The 18,986-nt window shown below is 38.1% G+C and overlaps 1 protein-coding gene and 1 non-coding gene across 14 annotated transcripts in view; both read right to left on the bottom strand.

The window, feature by feature from the left end:
- Window positions 1-18,986, bottom strand: part of CAST (calpastatin) — a 109,948-nt gene that overhangs the window by 31,585 nt on the left and 59,377 nt on the right. For 4 of the 13 annotated variants that reach the window (XM_047876806.1, XM_047876795.1, XM_047876815.1 and 1 more), the window contains 12 exons: window positions 15,852-15,917; window positions 15,198-15,239; window positions 13,518-13,574; window positions 12,940-13,053; window positions 11,833-11,913; window positions 8,232-8,300; window positions 6,737-6,835; window positions 5,033-5,113; window positions 4,161-4,199; window positions 3,516-3,608; window positions 3,291-3,380; window positions 1,876-1,980 (listed from right to left, as the gene is read on the bottom strand). In XM_047876806.1, coding sequence (XP_047732762.1) covers window positions 1,876-1,980; window positions 3,291-3,380; window positions 3,516-3,608; window positions 4,161-4,199; window positions 5,033-5,113; window positions 6,737-6,835; window positions 8,232-8,300; window positions 11,833-11,913; window positions 12,940-13,053; window positions 13,518-13,574; window positions 15,198-15,239; window positions 15,852-15,917 — 936 coding nt within the window. The remainder of the gene's footprint in view (window positions 1-1,875; window positions 1,981-3,290; window positions 3,381-3,515; window positions 3,609-4,160; window positions 4,200-5,032; window positions 5,114-6,736; window positions 6,836-8,231; window positions 8,301-11,832; window positions 11,914-12,939; window positions 13,054-13,517; window positions 13,575-15,197; window positions 15,240-15,851; window positions 15,918-18,986) is intronic. The other 9 variants (XM_047876895.1, XM_047876831.1, XM_047876877.1 and 6 more) reach the window with 5 other exon arrangements.
- On the bottom strand, window positions 5,685-5,789 carry LOC125147142 (U6 spliceosomal RNA). The gene has a single exon (XR_007145026.1). It is a non-coding gene; the product is annotated as a U6 spliceosomal RNA (small nuclear RNA).

Genomic DNA, 18,986 nt, shown 5'->3' with positions numbered 1-18,986 from the left:
GAAATAGCACCAGACCAGGTCACTACACACAGAAATGGGGAGGATTAATGAGGTATCATTGTAGAATACTTATGTCATGATACATTATAAGAATAAGTAGGCATGGATGTCTTCTGAAGCATGATGCAATTTCTCCATAGAGAGCTCTCTAGTATGGAATAAACTGAAGTGGTTTGGGACTCCTATAGAATATTAACCTTCATAAGGCTTATCAAAACATCAGAGTATCCAGAAAGTAATAAATTCACCATTAGGCACTAAAATTCAGCTTAAGAATCCAGAGGATTGGAAGATCTTAGGAAATATTTATACTTTGAATATAATTAAAAAGAAAACTACTTGGATGTAAGTAAGTAAATAAATAAATAAATAAAAGGAAAACTAGTGGAAAATAGTGGAAGATAAAGTAGAAACTAATAGAAAGACTAGAAAGAACAGTCATTTTAGTTTTAGTTAGAATTTTAGAAGTTCACTGCTGTGGAGGTTTTCTAGAGGAAACATAAATACATTTATACATGTATCCCAAAACTAGTTACCCCAACTGCTTAAGAACTTATTTTTATGCAACACTTTTTACAACTACTGACCTGATTTTAGTCACCCTAAGACACTTTGCCCTGAGATTTATGTTTATACGTTTCCTCCCCAAATTACTGTCTTATTAAATCACACCATTCTCTGTAAAAAGTCTGAAATAAAGTGCAGTTGGTCCCCTGCCCTGCAGCTGTCTGGTGGTGGGACTGTAACTCAACTTGGTCTGCTCCCCCACCAAGACACACACACCCGCAGGGTCTTGCCAGGACCATCCTCTCCCTCAGACATTTGTCTATGTGGCTGCTTTAAATAACGTGTGCCTCGCACTGTCTTTATGACAATTTCCTTTCTTCTCAATACATTACTTGGTCTTGGAGGACGAGCACTGCTTCCCCTGCTCCCTTGTGTTCGCCTTCACAAAGCTTGTCATGCCACACTGCGCCTGGTAAGCCCTCAAAGAAAGCTGAAGATAGAAACTGGCCCATTTTGGACCAGAGCAATCCCAGACTCAGGCCAGGAGCCTGTGAGACTCACTTTCCTCAGTGATTCGGAACAGGAAGTGACAGCAGAGGCAGCGGCATTATAACAGTGACAGGCACATGCCAGCTCCCCTCCCTGAGCTGATAGGCTGATGCTTCTGAGGGTGCCCAGGCTGTATTTCCATGTCCCCCAACTACACTGCCTTGTCAACAATGCCCACAGGCCACCTCCCTCTTTTATCCCAGATAACTCAGCTGAAAAATTCTTTAAAAACTGTAATGTCATGGTAAAACTCTCCTCCACCAAATATAAGCTTGTTATGGCTCAGAAGGCTTGCTAAGATGTTGAAGGTAGTAGGCATGCAGGAACTGCAGTTACAGAGTTAATCCTTGCTTGATATTATTCTAATTTGAGACAAGATTTTCAACATTTTTCTCCATAGTTATAAAAAGAAGGATCTTCCCACCCCATCTACCACATTCCCCCTCTCTGCTTATAAAAAGAAGCACCTGGAATCCTTTTGAAAACACAAATTTCCAATGTCCACAAGAGCAGACAAACCTCTCGCCAAGCCATTGCCTCCAGGTTATCTTGTTAGTCAGGTGTCATTTAAGCATTGGCAGAAGAGATTAGCATTCACTTTACATATTAAAACTCTAGATGGTTTAAAAGACAATACTCAACTATCCTTCTTGGTTGCTAACTATGCAAGAATGAAAATCTAAGTTAACTAGACTCTGAAAGTAAGGCAGAATGAAGAGTAGTTAATTTTTAATCTCCAAAAAAGAAAAGTTGTGTAAGAACATTTAGTTTCATAACCCGCCGAACAACATGCTTTGTATATGAATCCAAGGTCAGTACCTCATCAACTTCTTTAATGGAGCTGAGGTCGAGCTCAGGTTCTGGCTTCCGAGTGCCCAGCGAAGCAGAAAGAGCCTCCAGTGCTTGATCACTCATTGTGTCCTTCTAAAAAAGGAAAAAATCTGTACATTAAAAAAGGGAACATCTCTTCAGCCTGAACAACCTATCCACTTCTTTGTGAAATCCCAATTTTAAAATTCTAAAATGAGTTGCAGATTAGGGAAGGACTTTAGGAAGGCAATTTTATTGGAAACCTAGCAGAAAAGAGAAAGGAAAAAAAAAAGAACTTACCAGTGAATGAAAATTGGGGCTAAGACACTTCCACAGTGTCTTATGCTGTTTATACCCTCAGGGGCACACTTCACCCCTTATTTCTCAAGCTATAATTATTACACAACACTCGTATCAAAATAAAAGCTTGAAAAAGTAAACTTTCACTTTTCTGTTGTTTTTTTTTTTTAATGTGTCTTTAGAAATAATTTCTGACAACCCTGGTCTTAGCAAACTAGCAAAGTCCAGGAAGCTGGGGAGCTTGAAGTGGCCCCACAGGCTTCATGTCTGAATGCACAACGGCTGATGGCTGATGGCTGTGAGGACTCCTACTTTCAGGGTGTGGCTCTCACTGCTCCCCAGCCAGCCAGATAAAAATAAACTGTCCCCTCCAGGAAGGGAGAGGCAGAGCAGACCCGACACTAACCGCTCCTTGCATTATCTGAACTATCTGCAGATGGAGAATGTCTTCTCAACCAGAAGATGAGCTGCAAGACCACCGTTCAGGATTGGGGACAATTGATTATGGTTAATAGAAAGTACAGAAGCAGCTACAACCACATCCTACTAGTGATTTACAGGTCAAACTCCATTAGAAAATCATGGTGAATGGGGCACCTGGATAGCTCAGTTGGTTAAGTGTCTGAATGTTGGTTTTGGCCCAGGTTATGATCTCTCAGCTTTGCAGGTTACACTGGGCTCTGTGCTGGCAACGTGGAGCCTGCTTGGGATTCTCTTTCCCTCTCTGTATCCCTCCCTGACTCGCACTGTGTCGGTCTCTCTCAAAAATAAATAAATAAACTTAAAAAAAAAAAAAAAGAATCAAGGTGAAGATTTATGTTCTAAGAGTGCAACTCTTTTGGTGTCTTGTCTTTCTGTGTGTTGTAATGATGAGATACTCTTGTTTCACAACCAAGATGGCTGTGTTCAAATCATGATTAGTATTTGCAGAAACATAGAAGGCCTGTCTGGAGATAATGGATAGAACCCTGATTGGATTTACTAGTCCACACAGACCCCCGAGGGAAAAAAGATGCCCCTCATCATGCTGTACTGGGATTATCCTGAATCAACTAGATCGGGCTCAGGAAAGCAAGTGCTATCAGGTGGACCATGTTTATTTCCAAAGAAGTAATTATTTATACCTCCTCCACCTTTCTTTTTTTCTCTTGGGGTGAAGCAGCACTTTTGACTACCCTGGCTGGCTGAGCTTTAAGAACCTCTTCTGTAGATTTCTGAAAGACAAAATGCAAAAGATTAGACTTATAGTTAGAATAAATGTAACTTTAATAATCAGAACTAAAAAGAAATTGTTTTCAAGTTTTATATAGTTTCTAACAAGCTCCCCCTAATTATCTGGAAAACAGTACCTCTTCCTTAGGTTTCTTTCCACCAGCGGTAGGAGAACTGCAGGTGAAGTCAGATGACAAAGCATCTATGGCATCACTTGGCCCCATGGGTTTCTAAAGAAACAGGCACCACGATGGGTAACACGTGAGAGTCATTCAAGTTACAGATCACAATACAAACTCAGCAAATGAAGAATGATTTGACATTCCTTTACTACCAAATCAAGTATGTTATCACATAACTCAGATAAATTCTTTGTTTGGAAGGAAATGAGTGCTCACTAATACTATTTTCCTGTTTCCCTCCTTTAAATGGATTACATATTAGGATATTCTCATTCTGTTTTTATTAATATTTATTTTGCCCTAATACCTTCTTGGCTCCATTCTGCTTCCCTTCAAAAAAAAGAAAAAATATATATATATGTATACGTGTGTGTGTGTGTGTGTGTGTGTGTATATATATATATATATATATATATATATATATTAAGCCATGAGCACTGAAGCAACCCCATACCCATCTCCTTCCTCTGAATAGATGGAAACTTGATCTGATTTAGTGATTATTCATAGACACAATATACAGAATTGATGCCCTATCCCCCAACTAAAGATTTAAAAAAAGGTTAACTTGTATCTTAGAAGACATTTATGTAAACTCACCGAAGAGTCTGGAGGAGGCCCTGTGATACCTTCTTTTTTCTGAAAAAAATATTAATTTGATCATGTTGAAAGTCCAAAATTAACTTTTACAGTTGGCAAAATGTACTGTTCAGTGAGTGTTATGGGTTAAATTGTGCCTTCCCACAACCTTTCAAGAGTTCCTAGTATTCCAGTGTGTGACTATATTTGGAGGTAGGGCCTTTCAAGAGGTAATTAAGGTCAAGTGATGATATTAGGATGTGCCCTAACCCCATAAGACTGCTGTTCTTTTTTTTTTTTTTTAATTTTTTTTATGTTTATTATTTTTGAGAGAGAGACAGAGAGCAAGTGGCAGAGGGGCAGAGAGAGGGAGAGACAGAGGGAGACATAGAATCTGAAGCAGGCTCCAGGCTCTGAGCTGCCAGCACAGAGCCCAACGTGGGGCTCAACCTCGTGAACCACAAGATCATGACCTGAGCTGAAGTTGGGCGCTTAACCGACTGAGCCACCCAGGCACCCCAAGACTGCTGCTCTTAGAGAAGTGGGGAATGTAGACCAAAAGATGTACACACAAAGGGGAGATGGCCACGTACAAACCAAGTAGAGAGGCCTCAGATCCATGCTTCACAACCCTCAGAAGGAACCCACGCTACCCACACCCAGATTCGTTTTCTGACCTCTAGACCTATGATACAAAATATTTCTGTTGTTCAAGCCACGCAGTCTATGGTACTTCATTATGGCAGCCCTCGCAAATTAATACAGTGAGAGTCTTCATAACGACAACTTCACATGCCTCATTATATTTTCTAATTTTAAAAAATGTGAATATATTAATGGGATAAGATTATGTTCCAAAAAGTAAAATAAAAGTAAATGATTATTTAACTTACTGCCAAAAGTTCCCTGTATTTTGGAGGAATGGTGACTTCTCTTTTACCTAATTCCTCTATGTAGATGGAAGTCATTGGATCCTGGAATAAAGATCACACAGAGGGATATTATATAATTAATTAGCTGATAATGTTATATGCTATTATGCAACCAAAGTACTGTTGCCATTAGTAATTTATGGAGCTACTGAAATGAAATGCACTTAAAAAGCCAATACTTTATACAACTCTGAAATTGTAAGTTTACACAATACTTGCCCTTATTTAATTAGCTTAATTCATATGTAATACTAGAAAATATTCAACCTACTCTATTTTTTATTCTTATACTAAAGCACATTTTAAAACATTTTTCATGGTCTCTTTCCAATACATATAAAAGTACAGTTAATAATAAATTTCTCTATAAACTAACACTCAAGTCTTCCAGACCTAATTTCTAAGAAAAAAAGATCAGCTAGAGTCACATCTCCTGTCTAACCCTCTACTATCCCATTCCTTTTCCTTGTTAGCCAGCAATAGCCACCATCCTGAACTTTATTGTATCTACCCACTTAAAATCGAGCAAATTTTAAAACAATTATTCCATATGTAGGTATCCACAAACAACATGCAGCATTACTTTGCATATTTTTTCTTTTTTTTTTATTGAAAAGGTACAGAACGCGTTACGAATTGGTGTGTCATCCCTGCAGGGGCCACACTGATCTTCTCTGTATCCTTCCAATGTTAGCATATGTGCTGCCAAACTGAGCACTACTTTTACATATTTTCAAATGTTGTATTAATGGTATCATATTCTAGGTATCAAACTGTATTATTCTTATTCAAAATTATGTTTTTATAATGTATCCCTGTTGGCACATGAATAATTCATTTTAACCACAATAAAGTGTTCCCTTATATTAGCTTGTCTGCTGTTGACCAAAATCATGTCCAAATGTTTCACCTGTGCTTGTAACTCCTGGTGCACATGGGTAAGGCTTCCTCCAGGGAATCTCTCTACAGGTGGAATTGATAGTTGAAGGACAAGTACATCTTCAACATCCACAAGCTCCATGTCAATTGTCAGACTTTTACACTTTTGCCACTCTGAGGAGTGTGTTCTCTCCATATTTTAGTATCATTTCTATAAATACTAGAAAGACTTTCATTTTTATTTATTTATTAGCCAAACAAGTTTTCTCCTATTTTTCTATTGGGCTGTCTTTTAAAAATTCTTCATAAATCCTAGAAACAGATCCTTTGTCATGTCTGCTTCAAGTATTTTCTTCCAGTCTTTTGCATGTCTTTCTATTTATCTTTTTAATATCAAGGAACATATAATTTTCTTGCTATTTATGGGTAAGGAATAGGGATGAGCTGAGGGTGGTAAATTTCTAGAAATCATAATAAGTTCAAGCCTAGTGGACTTAAATCTCAAGGACAGAAAAATGTTTGTGACCCAACAGGCTGTATTCCAGCACCAGTCACAACACAGACAATCAAAAAATGTTTGCTGAATCACTGTAATAGGATAGCTACCATAGGACAAACCATTTCCATTTATAACACTAATGTTTAGTTGCCATTATCGATAGCGACACCATCCTGCTTCTCTCCAAGCAACACAACACTAGGTATTCTTTTGTGCCTCATGACCATGACCTTATTTCCTTTCCTACCAATTAAGTATAAATCTTTACAGATACCAAGATCACATACTGAAACTTCAGGTCCAGTATATGTTGTGGTATCTTCTTCAGTTTCTTCAGGTCCTCCTAAAGTGTCTACTAAGTCATCCAAAGCGGCATCCAGGTCTGACTAGAAAAGAAAGAGAGCAGGTATTTAAATGCTACTTGTAATACATATTTCACTTCTGATTTTTAACTACAACAAAAACAAAAATTCTGTGCAGAAAAACACCAAACATCAAAAGTTCTTCAAACATTACAATAGTTAAAATCTAGTCTCTAATAGACTTTATTATGTAAGGCCCCAGAGTACACATTTCAGGTTACAAAAACAGAAAGCCATGTTCAGATAAGAATCACAACAACTTCAGTAAGTCTAATGGCAGTAACTACAGAACAAACGAATGGCTCATTAAAGTTCCCATTCCAATGTCCTCAGTTAAAAAAACAAAAACAAAGAATAAGATCATATAATTGTATGCAACAGGAGAAATTCTTTGTATTCATTCCTTATCAATAGTTTCCTAGAGTTACATATTTACAAAGAACTCCAACAAAATGTCTATATAGTACCTCTCCCAAATAGAATCTATTTCAAAGATAGATTGCCTGTGTTCCTTCATTCATTTGTGGTTTTTTGTTTACTTGCTTGCCTAAAGAAGTCTACAAAACAAATTACTTGAAAGGGATGTTAAGCTTATAAGACGTGACAATCTATTCTGTCAATATGGACTTTAATTAGTATAATGAAGGAGTGCCTCCATCCTATCTCTGAGGTTTAAAAAGACTCATTGTGAAGAATATGCTGAATTTAAAAGGGAAAAAAAGAATTTGGGAAAAGACCCTTTATTTACTTAACTCAAGTTAAAAATGATTATTTAACTTTTTTTTTTTTTTTTCAACAAACTTATTCCCACTACAATTTTAGGAATTCACCTGATCATGTAATACAACTTGGGACCTGTTAGCTTTAGACCGATTCATTTGGGAATTTCAGAATGAAGAAGTGTCTTAAATTCTTTAGTCATACCTCTGGTTAAAGAAGGTATATTTGCAAGAGAGAAACTGTAATGTAAACTCCACCAGATGTAACTAGAGTTTTCAGAACAGAAGGTTAGAATATAAAATGTTACAGAGGTGCCTGGATGGCTCAGCTGGTTAAGCGTCTGACTCTTGGTTTTGGGTCTAGTTGTGGTCTTGTGGTTTCGTGAGTTCCAGCCCTGTGTCGGGCTCTGAGCTGACAGTAGTCTGCCTGGGATTCTCTCTCTCTCAGTCTATCATACCCCTCCCCTGCTCATGCTGTCTCTATCTCCCAAAACAAATAAATAAACTTAAAAAAAATATTTTGAATGTTACAAACATACCTGAAAAAATTTCACAATTTTAGCTTATATCAATAATTCATGAGAAGGGTCTTTAAGTTATCCTACCTCATATAGTTTGCCCTTAAAAAATCAGATCCGAATAAATTTAGAGGCTATGAATAAATAAATATCTCATGTAGAAATGCACTGCTATCTTCATACCTTTCCAGATGGTTTACCCGGTTTGGATTCAACTGGTACAGCAGACGTTAATGATTTCTTTTCTTTTTTCTGGTGGATTTTAGAAAGAAATAAAAACTTTTTCACATATTTTTCTTCAATAATCTAACAAATTCAAATTACTAAGTAATTCAACAAGTTCAATGATATTACATATTTAAAAATGAGTCTACTATTACCAGCATAGATCATATATTGAACATCTGCCTCTGTGCCAGACAACATGTTGTATATGTCATATCCTTTTCCAGAACAGAATAATTTATTTCATTTAGTGATGTGGAGAGCAAGACTCAGAGATGTGACGTAATTTTTCCTAGGTCACACAGTAAAGGAAAAACCAAGAATTGAATCCGGAACTACCATCTCTTTCTTCTTTGCTCTTGGTTGCCTCTCCAAGGGCCCACAGTCAGCCCACAGCACCCAAGAATTTTTTCTCTAAGTGGCCACTTCTCACTGTTGCTCTTTCAACCTTTGCCTGCACACATTAAGACCTCTCACTCCCTGACTTAGCATTTGACCATCCACTCCTTTCTTAATCTCCCTAAAATGTTTCAGTTGCTCTTTCAAACACTGCCGATAAGTCTCCAATCTGCAATCTCCATGCTTGACCCACACATAATCGTTTCTGAAGTGTGATCTCAGTAAGCACCCCTAACCCAACACATCTCTCACAGCAGCCATGACTGAGCACCACCCTAGGGCTCCTCTGTGCCATCATTCTCAGCCACTCCTGCTGCGTTGCCCCCAGCCCTACACATTCCACGTTTCTGCCTCGCACTGGTGGCCGGAAGCAAAACCATTCTCTAGAGCCAGGGCCAAACACTTGCAGGGACTGAGAGGAAGTAGACAGGTGAAGATGCCAGGTTTAAGACAACAGAAAAGCATCCCATGTGGAGGCCTCTCAAATGTGGGTGGCAGAGCATGGGGGGTGGAGAGCACACCAGCTCCTATGCACTGCCCACATGAGTCTTCAGGCAGGCCACCTCTTCTGTAGCTCAGTAACGTCATGTGTGACACGGGGACAGTAACTGCACCTCCCTCAGGGGGTTATGAGAATTAGATAAATTCATCTATCAAAGTGTGTTTGGTCTATCAAAGTGTGTTTGGTACATACTAAACACTATGTAGGTACTCGTTGGATGATTAAGTGCTAAATAAGTGACCACCGCTATTGTTAAAAACACCGCGGGGGTCACCAGGGTGAGAGCGTCTATCTGGGCAACCAAATCCACTCTGAGGATTCAACCACAACCTTATGCAGGTATGCATTCATATTTGTTATCCCCTCCTTCCTTCCTTCTCCTCTCTGCCCCCTCTCTTCATTCTCCTGTCCTTCAGAACAACATTCCAATTGCCTTGTTACACATCTCTCTTCAACATTTCAATTCAGCCTATCGAAAATCAGGCCACTTTTGACCTCAACCAGTTCTCCTTCTGACCTGTCCACCCATCAGTCATAACCAAGGACCAGGTCACAATTTAGGGAGGCACTCTCTCTCATCAGAGCCGGCCCTGCACTTGCAGGAACCAGACAGTGCCCCCCTGGACTCACTTTAGGGTTACCAACCTAGCTCGTTCAGATCTGAAGCCCAAGGTTATCTGAGAGTTTATGATACCTTTGCCCACTGCAGCCAATTCTTCTAAAACCTCAAGATTTCACTTCTGCAGTGCCTCTGGCATTTCTCCCCACTATCTCATTCTATCCCAGCTCTAATTTAGGTTCACTTAGGACTGTGGTCACTCAATCCCACAACTCGGTGCACTGCCACCACTCTGTGTGTTCTCTAACCTCCAGTGTGTATCCTCTACTGGTTAAATAGCTACCACTCATCTCAGCACTATCCACAGCAGTGCCTGGACCTGTCTTTCTGGTCTTACAGTCCCACTGCTCATGCCCCGTGTGCCCCACCCTCAATGGAATTCACTTTGTACCTAGAACACATCTCACACTTTTCCACTCTGATGCATCTGCAAGCCTGCAATCCTAGCTACCTACCCTTCATGCCAAACTCAAACTGGATCTACTCAAAGTGTGTGTAATCCTGCAAACAGACAGAAGCCCTCCATTCCCCACCAAAGAGCTTCTAGTGGGAGCTTGTCTTAATCTGCCTTGGAATGCAGTCCCAGGGATTCTGTCTTCTTCCCGCCCCTGGATGCGCTAGCCTGCTGCTAGGGTGTCCTGCAGTCACACGACAGTGCTTTAAACATGCTAAGTACCCCAACCCCAATTGAAGATCTGATCAATCTCACTTCAGGGAGATGGATCAGAGACAAACAAAGTGAAATGCTTTGCCACAAGTTCAAGCACACCAGACTTCCACATATGCCTCTCATGTTACTGGTTAGCTTTCACTTTTTCCCTGGCTACTTTATATCTAGCATAAAATTTCAAATTGATGACATTTTTAAATCTTTTTGAACAAATCTAATCTTCTGTCTTAAATCTAACCATTTTTCAAACGTTTTCATCTAAGTACCCCTCATCAACAACAGAGAGTAACATTTATCCTTAGAGTGGGGAGGGGGTGGGAGTCTCAAGAAAATATACAAGAAAACACATTTTTTTTAAATATGAGTATTTTCATTTAAAGGTTTATGTAAATTTTGCCATCACTCCATAGAATATCTGCATTAGTTTGCATACAAACTAATGTGTCTCTTCCTTTTCAAAATCTGAGAAAAACTGGTGTTTCAAGATGTGCCATACTTTTATCCTATGACCTTCCTTACCATCTAGCCTGAAGGGGGATACTTTTCCTATTTTGAAAATCAGGAAAACAGATAAATCAATACTACTTTTTAAAAAATTCATTTCTATCTTCTTACTTTTGCTGCAATTAGTTAATTGGGGCTTCCAGAGAAGTAAGGAGCATTTCTAGGGACACATGGCCTGTAAACTGATTAGTAACTCTGCCTTGCTATGGGTAGAAACAGTAGACTACTTCTCATCTTACATTTCCAGGCTAGTATTTGAAATAGCTCTTCAAATGATCTAAAGAAGACTTGCCCATCATTAGTCAGAGGGGCATACATACTCTCTCCTGAGAGGGCTGGGATGTCTCCTTTGAAAACTTCCCCTATCAACTCATGTATATGTTATGACTGCTTGTTATTTACTCATATCAAGATAGATGCTCTCCAGGTTGAAAGCTGAGAGAAATGCTTATTCACATATGGCAATTTTATTTGCTTAATTTCAAAGCTATCAATATTGTTGAAAGCAGGGTCTGAGTCAACTCACATTTTAATTTTCTTGGTACTCATACCAGGCCTTACACATGGCAGGTGCTCAGTAAATATTTACTGAACACATGAATTCTCAAATCAGTTTTGTTATCTTGCTCACTCTGTATCTTTTAGATGCATCCTCTTCTTCACTAAATTTCACATAAAGAACAGTGCTCGGTTGTACCAAATACAGGTTATTTGAGCATGGTAGCACCAGATCCCTAAATGCTTACTGAGAACCAAACGAAAACCCAGGTTGTAATGGGTCTTCACCGAGCACGCATTTTTCATAAGAGAGACCCGACAGGCAGTGAGGCCCACATACACTTCATGTCTGCTTAGGTGTGCTTACCTTGTTATCTGGTTTGGCAGATGCTGCAGCTATATCAGCAACACCTTCTCTGCCAGCAGAAACTGCATGCTGTGATTTAGTCTAAAGGGGATAAAAAGATTAACAGAACTAAGTATCTTTGAATGACTGTTTTCAAGATCAAGCATTTCAAGTATCACTACTGAGCCAGTTATAACTATCATGGACACAGTGCTGAGGAAAAGGTTACTAGCTTCTACTACACATAGTACAACAGTGGGGACCACATAAGGCTGGACTCAAGAGCTACAGAGTGCACGCAGGTGCACAAATTTTGAAGGGGGCCAGGTAGGGACTGTGATAAATTGTTATAAAGTTGTAGCCAATTGTTGCCACATAATCTGATGTTTCAAGAGAAGCTAGAAATTTGAATTTTATGTGAAACATTATGACTTGAATTGTTGGCAACGCATTAAAAAAATTTTAGTAATACTGCAAGCCAAACAAAATAGAATCGGACAAAACACATAATGGCTGCCTTAAAGTGATGAGCCACATTTGTATAACTACCTTCTATCAAGTCCCTTGTCAAGCAGGTCTACTAGATGTCTTCTAAGAGCTCTCAATGGAAAAGTTCTTCTCATAAGTGTTTATTCTTCAAAAAGTTGACTTCCATTAGCTGTGCATGGAATCTATTTCTGATTTTTTGGCTCTATAAATTCATCTCTTCTACAACGAAATTCTAAACACCTCTTTCAGAGTTCCATGTAAAGAGCAGATCATGCAGAGCATCTGTGCTCCTAACTCTGAGAAGAGGGGCCCAGGTAGCAACCAGTACCCCAAGCTTCCTGTCCATGAGACACCAGAGTCTGCTGCCTTGTAGTCATGACTGGGCACTGCTGGGCAGTGGAAGAAGGCTGGACTGAACTTCCCCTCAACCAATCTGATGTATTTCTTGAGCTTTCCAGAGGCCCAAGTTTCCACAAGGTTATTTGCAAAACCAGTAAAATGATAGCACCAAATCCTTACAATACAAGGTATGTTCAGCATAGCTCCACAGATTCAACTACACATGTCCATATAGATAGAGGACGTGCATCTTATTCTCTAGTTGATGGTAGTGTTTTCCTATCAATCTGAGAGGTATACCTTTGGTTTTGTTGATTTCTCAGATGTCGACTGCTCACTTGACCTGGAAACTGCTTTTTCATTATGAACATGCTTGCTTTCTGTATCTGATGCATGCTTGGGTAGGCTTTTTGGCTGAAACACACACACCACACTGTTAACAACACAATAAATATTGATGCTTTCCTCTATGAAGTGCGAGCGTTCATAGGACATTAATAAATTGCAAATCCTGTTACTGCCACATGGTGGTGCCATTTTAGCCAGAAAAACAAATAAATGAGAGTTCAGAATTTTATCCCTCACACACAAAAAAGGCTTCACCTACCTATTGATAACAAGTCTTTTTTTTTTTTTAATTTTTTTTTAACGTTTATTTATTTTTGAGACAGAGAGAGACTGAGCATGAATGGCGGAGGGTCAGAGAGAGGGAGACACAGAATCTGAAACAGGCTCCAGGCTCTGAGCTGTCAGCACAGAGTCCAACGCAGGGCTTGAACTCATGGACCGAGAGATCATGACCTGAGCCGAAGTCGGCCACTTAACCGACTAAGCCACCCAGGCACTCCTGATAACAAGTCTTAATGATGGTCACTTACCTCTTTGTGTTCCTTTGGCTTTATTTCTTGGGTTTTTTTCTCAGGAACCACAGATGGCTGTTAATTTCAAAAGATAAAATCTCAGTTACATTGGAGTCCTTTCTTTTATTACTTCCAAACAGGCTTAAGAACAGAACTCCAAATTAGACCCTTCTGCCTCACTTGGGAAAGGCTCACTTAGAGGAATACACATGTTCTGCTTGTCAATAGTTATTCTACCAACAGCATGATAATGACACTCATAAGAGTAATAAAAAATTAGCATTTCACTTAGAATGATTTTTCAAATAGGTATGTATCCCTAACTTATTGGCTGTTTTTCACAATTCATACAGATCATTTAGTAAACGCAAGTCCATTCACAGAGATGTCACATGATCACTGTGACCTCTGAGTTTGTTGATTGGGAATCCTACTCCAGATTCTTTCTTTTAAAAATCTCCCTTTGGGGGCACCTGGGTGGCTCAGTCGGTTAAGCATCTGACTTCGGCTCAGGTCATGATCTCGTGGTCCATGAGTTTAAGCCCCGCATCAGGCTCTGTGCTGACAGCTCAGAGCCTGGAGCCTGCTACAGATACTGTGTCTCCCTCTCTCTCTGACCCTCCCCCATTCATGCTCTGTCTTTCTCTGTCTCAAAAATAAATAAACATTAAAAAAATTTTTTTAAAAATAAAATAAAATAAAATAAAATAAAATAAAATAAAATAAAATAAAAATCTCCCTTTGTAGGGAATGAACATGGTATTTCTGCAATTTAATGATTTACATAGTCTTTTCTGTGTTACAAGTCGAGAAGGAGATATCACCAGAAACCCAATTCTCTTGAGATTGTGTAAACAACCAAATGGAACAGCAGATGATTTCCACCTTGCAGCTCAATTCTTCCTCTATAGTGGACTATAAGATTATCATTCTGAGCGGTAAACCCAAAGGAGCTACAATCAGATAAGTTCACCTTCCACCCAGATGACCTCCCCTTGCCTGCATTTAAAGGACATCTCTGTGCTTTCCCACAGGAAGCCTTGCAGTCTTATCTGAGTATTTGCTTAAGCATGCTTGAAAGAAGTAATGTGCACCATCATATGTAGGATAAACATTTGCCTGCAGACACCCTGGGGTTCATCTCCACATGGATACAGATTGGCTTTCAGTCTAGACAGCCATGAGTCAGGGAAGCCACTCCCAAGGGAAAGTCAGAGTTGTCTCCTGAGAAACTGGAACTCATTCCACAAACTGAGATAAAACTGTTAAGATAAACCTAGGATCCTCTTAGCAAAGACTCTCATCTGTAAGTCATCTAGGTGCTGGGTTCAAAAGACATTTACTCTTGATGTCCCATTTTTAAAGTAACTGGATACTCATTACCCTTTGTCCTTTCTCCTTGGTTCCTACTGCTTTTTTTAACAATGACTTCAACTATAACAAAAATCTAGACCTGAACAAAATGCCTTCTGAAATATATTGTTTTCATTTACAAAATAAATTCATTTTAATCTATGGACTTAATGTTATAATTATTCACTTATGCTCTATAAAATGTTTAAAAGGGTAATCCAAAATTAATTAAATTAGCTGACAAAAAAATCCTTTTACCATTCAGTAGCACCAATGGAGTAAATTGGTTATTCATTATTACTGCTAAGAATCCAAACAACTCACTAGTTGACTTAAATTACTTACCTTAGTTGATTGTGACTTGTTTTCAGGTTCTGTTTTTGCAGCCTAAACTCAGAAAAATAAAGAAAAGAGGGAACGAATTACAGAAGAAAGGAAAAAAAAGACATAGTTTATAAAGTTTAACAGAGATTTTCTTCAACTAAGAAAGCTTTCCAAAGGAGATGATTTTGATCTAAATATAAGCTTTCTGAGTTAAGTTTATTATACTTTTCTTGGAATTTTAACTGTTTAGATAAACACGTTAAGTACACTAACACTCTGCTCTTACTTTTAGATAGCAATTTACATCTTACTTTTGTTATGTGTACCAAAGATATGTAAAAATTTATTGCTACAAACATTGTAGCTAATAAAAAAGCAAAACAAAAAAAAAATCTTCATCCTTCAAAGCCAATGATATGACTGATCTTTGTGTGAAATACCACAGGTTTTGGCTGTCAGTGTGAAACAATGGGATGGTGACAGAGCCAAGGAGAACAGAAAGCAGTGAAATTTAGTTTTAGTGCCAGAATATGAGTGATGGGTCACCAAGCCTACCACAAAGTCCGTGATGAGTGAGTTACTGAAGATCTCGAACTGTAATTATTAGTGCATGCTGAGCAGGTGAGGCGACCATTAGCAAACAGAAATGTCCCCTAGTACAATGAACCACATCACCTGTTTTTTGGGTCTTTTCTTGCTTGGGGAATGCTGTCCTTCCATCTGTTTGCTGATTGGAATAGCCTAATACAAGAGCACAGCCCCAAGTGTGATTTTATTTAATCTGACAGTCAAATAAGTATCATGTATCATTGGGCTAAATGTTTATATCGAGACTCGTTCTACTCCTCTACTGCATCTACTCCATGCGTATGTATGTAACTCCAAGAAGTGGTAGGCACTAAAATTCTAAAGCCTCAAGCAAATATTGCAATTTGGATTTACTTTTTTTTCCATGATAAAAATCTATAAAATCGCCATTAGAAAAACTAACTTCTGACCCCTTTCCTTCAATTTCTCTGTGTACAGGCTGATTGGGCCATTTTCTTCCACCTATATTTCTAATGCTTGGTTATGACCAAATCAATAGCCATAAGTACTGTCAAATTTTTTTCTGAAATTTTATAACAATCCTGTAAACAGTACATAGATTTTTTATGCACAATATAATCTAAAGTTCTAAGAATGCTTCAGAAGGTCTCATTGTGACTTAAGCCCTTTACTGGAGTGTTTTACTCGGTTTTACCCAACCAAAGGTCATTTGTGTCGAAAAATACAATCCCTTAAGTACATACATGCATTCTTGCATTCTTGGTATAGGCAAGATGTGAAAACTGGAATAAAACTGGATTAAACATTTTTGAACTTTTCAAAATAAAAGATGAAAAATTAGGCCTAATATTTCCTGTCATTTCTTTCCTTTTTATCTATTTGGTAGTGTTAACATAAACTCCTTTTTATTCTATTTGAAAAAGCCAATACCAAATACCCTCTTGATGTTGCATGCCTTGTGCTTCAGCCATGAAAATACAAACATTCCTCCTACAACGAACAGACCCTCATTATACCAACATACATATTGTTTGAGAAGGAAACCAAGTTCATAACCACACAAATCTTTTTAAAGGAATTTTAATTTGGGATCCTTTCAATTAGGATCTTTGTTAATTAGTTTCTGTATTTGCTACTATGCTTTTTGAATTTATACAAATAAAATTTATTAATGATTATTAAGGAAAACAAGCAGCTGGTATTGTAGTGGTTTACATCTATGAACAGGTTCTACTTTGTAATTTGTTAATCAAGATGTTGCAAGGAAGAACTCTATAAAACAATTAAGAATTTATGCTCACACATGTAAGTAGTTTATAATGGAATATTCTTATTAGTAGTTGCTAATACATTTCCCAAATTTATTTTTGGTGAAGGTGGTGGTGCTTAACATAACAGTGATGACAATAATAACTAATGCTTATTCATTACCTCTTAGTATCAAGGACTGCTCCAAACTTTACATATGCCAACTCAGTCCTCATAATAATTCTATGAGGCATGTATCATCATCATCCTATCATCATCATCTCCACTTCAGGGATGAGAAATTTAGGTACAAAGAAGTTAAATAACTTCCCAAGGATATCCATGGTAGAGCTGGGGTTTTGTGTTCTCAATCACTACACTGTACAACATTGTCTCTCCAGTGTTAGACAGCTCCTACTGGGCATCTGCTGTAGGACAGGCACTAATACCCTTAATGTCTGTTTTCTTACATTGGCTTGTGAAACATGTACTATTATCCAAACTGTACAGATAAGGAAACAAAAGCAAAGATGTGTTTCCGAATACCATGGCTGATATGAAATGAGATTCCACACCAGGCCATCTGGTTCCATTGTTCATGCTACCTAGTCTTTCAGGGATTTTATCCTGATTAGAAATCTGACCTTCCATCTTAACTACAGCAGTATGACCACTGATTCTAATGCACCAGGCGCAAGAGAGAAAGAACTTAGATCTAGACATATCCTTCCTCTTCAGAGGTATATGGACTTTTATTTGAAAGGTATGGAACACAGGATTCAGTATAGGTATTATCTTGAATTAACATCTTTTTTCTAAAAGCTCAAAATATTTGAAAAAATACACTCAAGTTCACATTCACAAAAATCTTCAAGAGAAGGCTAGTATAAATGTTATGACACAAACATCACAAAAACATTGTAACTGAAATCCACCAAGAAAGGGAGTTGATGCCAAAAGTGGTCCTGAGTCAGCCATTGGTGATATTTCATCACCAAGACACTTATTTTGGTCTCTCCCACTTTTTCCCTACTTTCCCCTCTCTCTCCTCCCCTCCTCTAGTTCTGTAGGACTTCCAGGAATTCTCGTGATTAATCCTTAGCAATGGTTGAAGGATTTGTGGACACTTGAAATAAGCACTGGTCCTCAAAACAAAAGTCAGGGGCAATGGATTAGAGTCAGGCAATGGGTCAAATGAGAACCAAAATAATAAAAAAGAAATCCTAGATTTGTGGCTCTCCTTTCTTTAACTTTTCATGGACTCTGAACTCAATGATAATTTGTTATTGGTTGATGCTTCTCCAGTAGTCTAAGTTTTTTTTAATATTCTAAGATTAAGCTTGGTCTTCGTAAATAGTGACAACCAATAGATGAATAGATCAGGTAATGTATATTTTGAAAACAATTTAAAAATTCATGTAAAATACTAAATAAAAACAATTTTAGATTAAAATTTTTTAAGTTAAAAGAAATGCTAGATGACATTTATAAGAGATTTGAATAGTATACTTCAAGATACTTACAATGTCCTTCAAAAATAGCTGAAGATGAGGAGCACCTGGGAGGCTTAGTTGGTTAAGCATGAAACTTCAACTCAGGTCACGATCTCATGGTTCATGAGTCTGAGCCCCATATAAGACTCTACAATGACAGCTCGAATCCTGCAGCCTGCTTAGATTCTCCGTCTTCCTCTCTGCCCCTCCCCTGGCTTGCATGCTATCTCTCAACAATATTTGAATTAAATATTTAAACATTTTAAATACTTAAAATCTAAATATTTAAAATAAATATTTAAAACAAACAAATAAACAAACAGCTCAACAAGACACCATAGGATCTCCCAACAGCACTAAATTACAGTGCCAGTACTAAGTTTTGATATAGGATCCTACTGGGATAGCAAAGTAACATGAAAGACAGAAAGCAAAAAACATGTCAGTGATTTTAAACAAGAGCAACTTAATAATAATGGAGCTGGGTTAGCTTTTAAGGGCACTAAAGGATACTGGCTCA

The sequence above is a fragment of the Prionailurus viverrinus genome, chromosome A1 (genome assembly GCF_022837055.1).
Source record: "Prionailurus viverrinus isolate Anna chromosome A1, UM_Priviv_1.0, whole genome shotgun sequence".
In the NCBI taxonomy this organism is placed as follows: Eukaryota; Metazoa; Chordata; class Mammalia; order Carnivora; family Felidae; genus Prionailurus; species Prionailurus viverrinus.
This window is presented reverse-complemented; position numbering and strand designations above follow the sequence as displayed.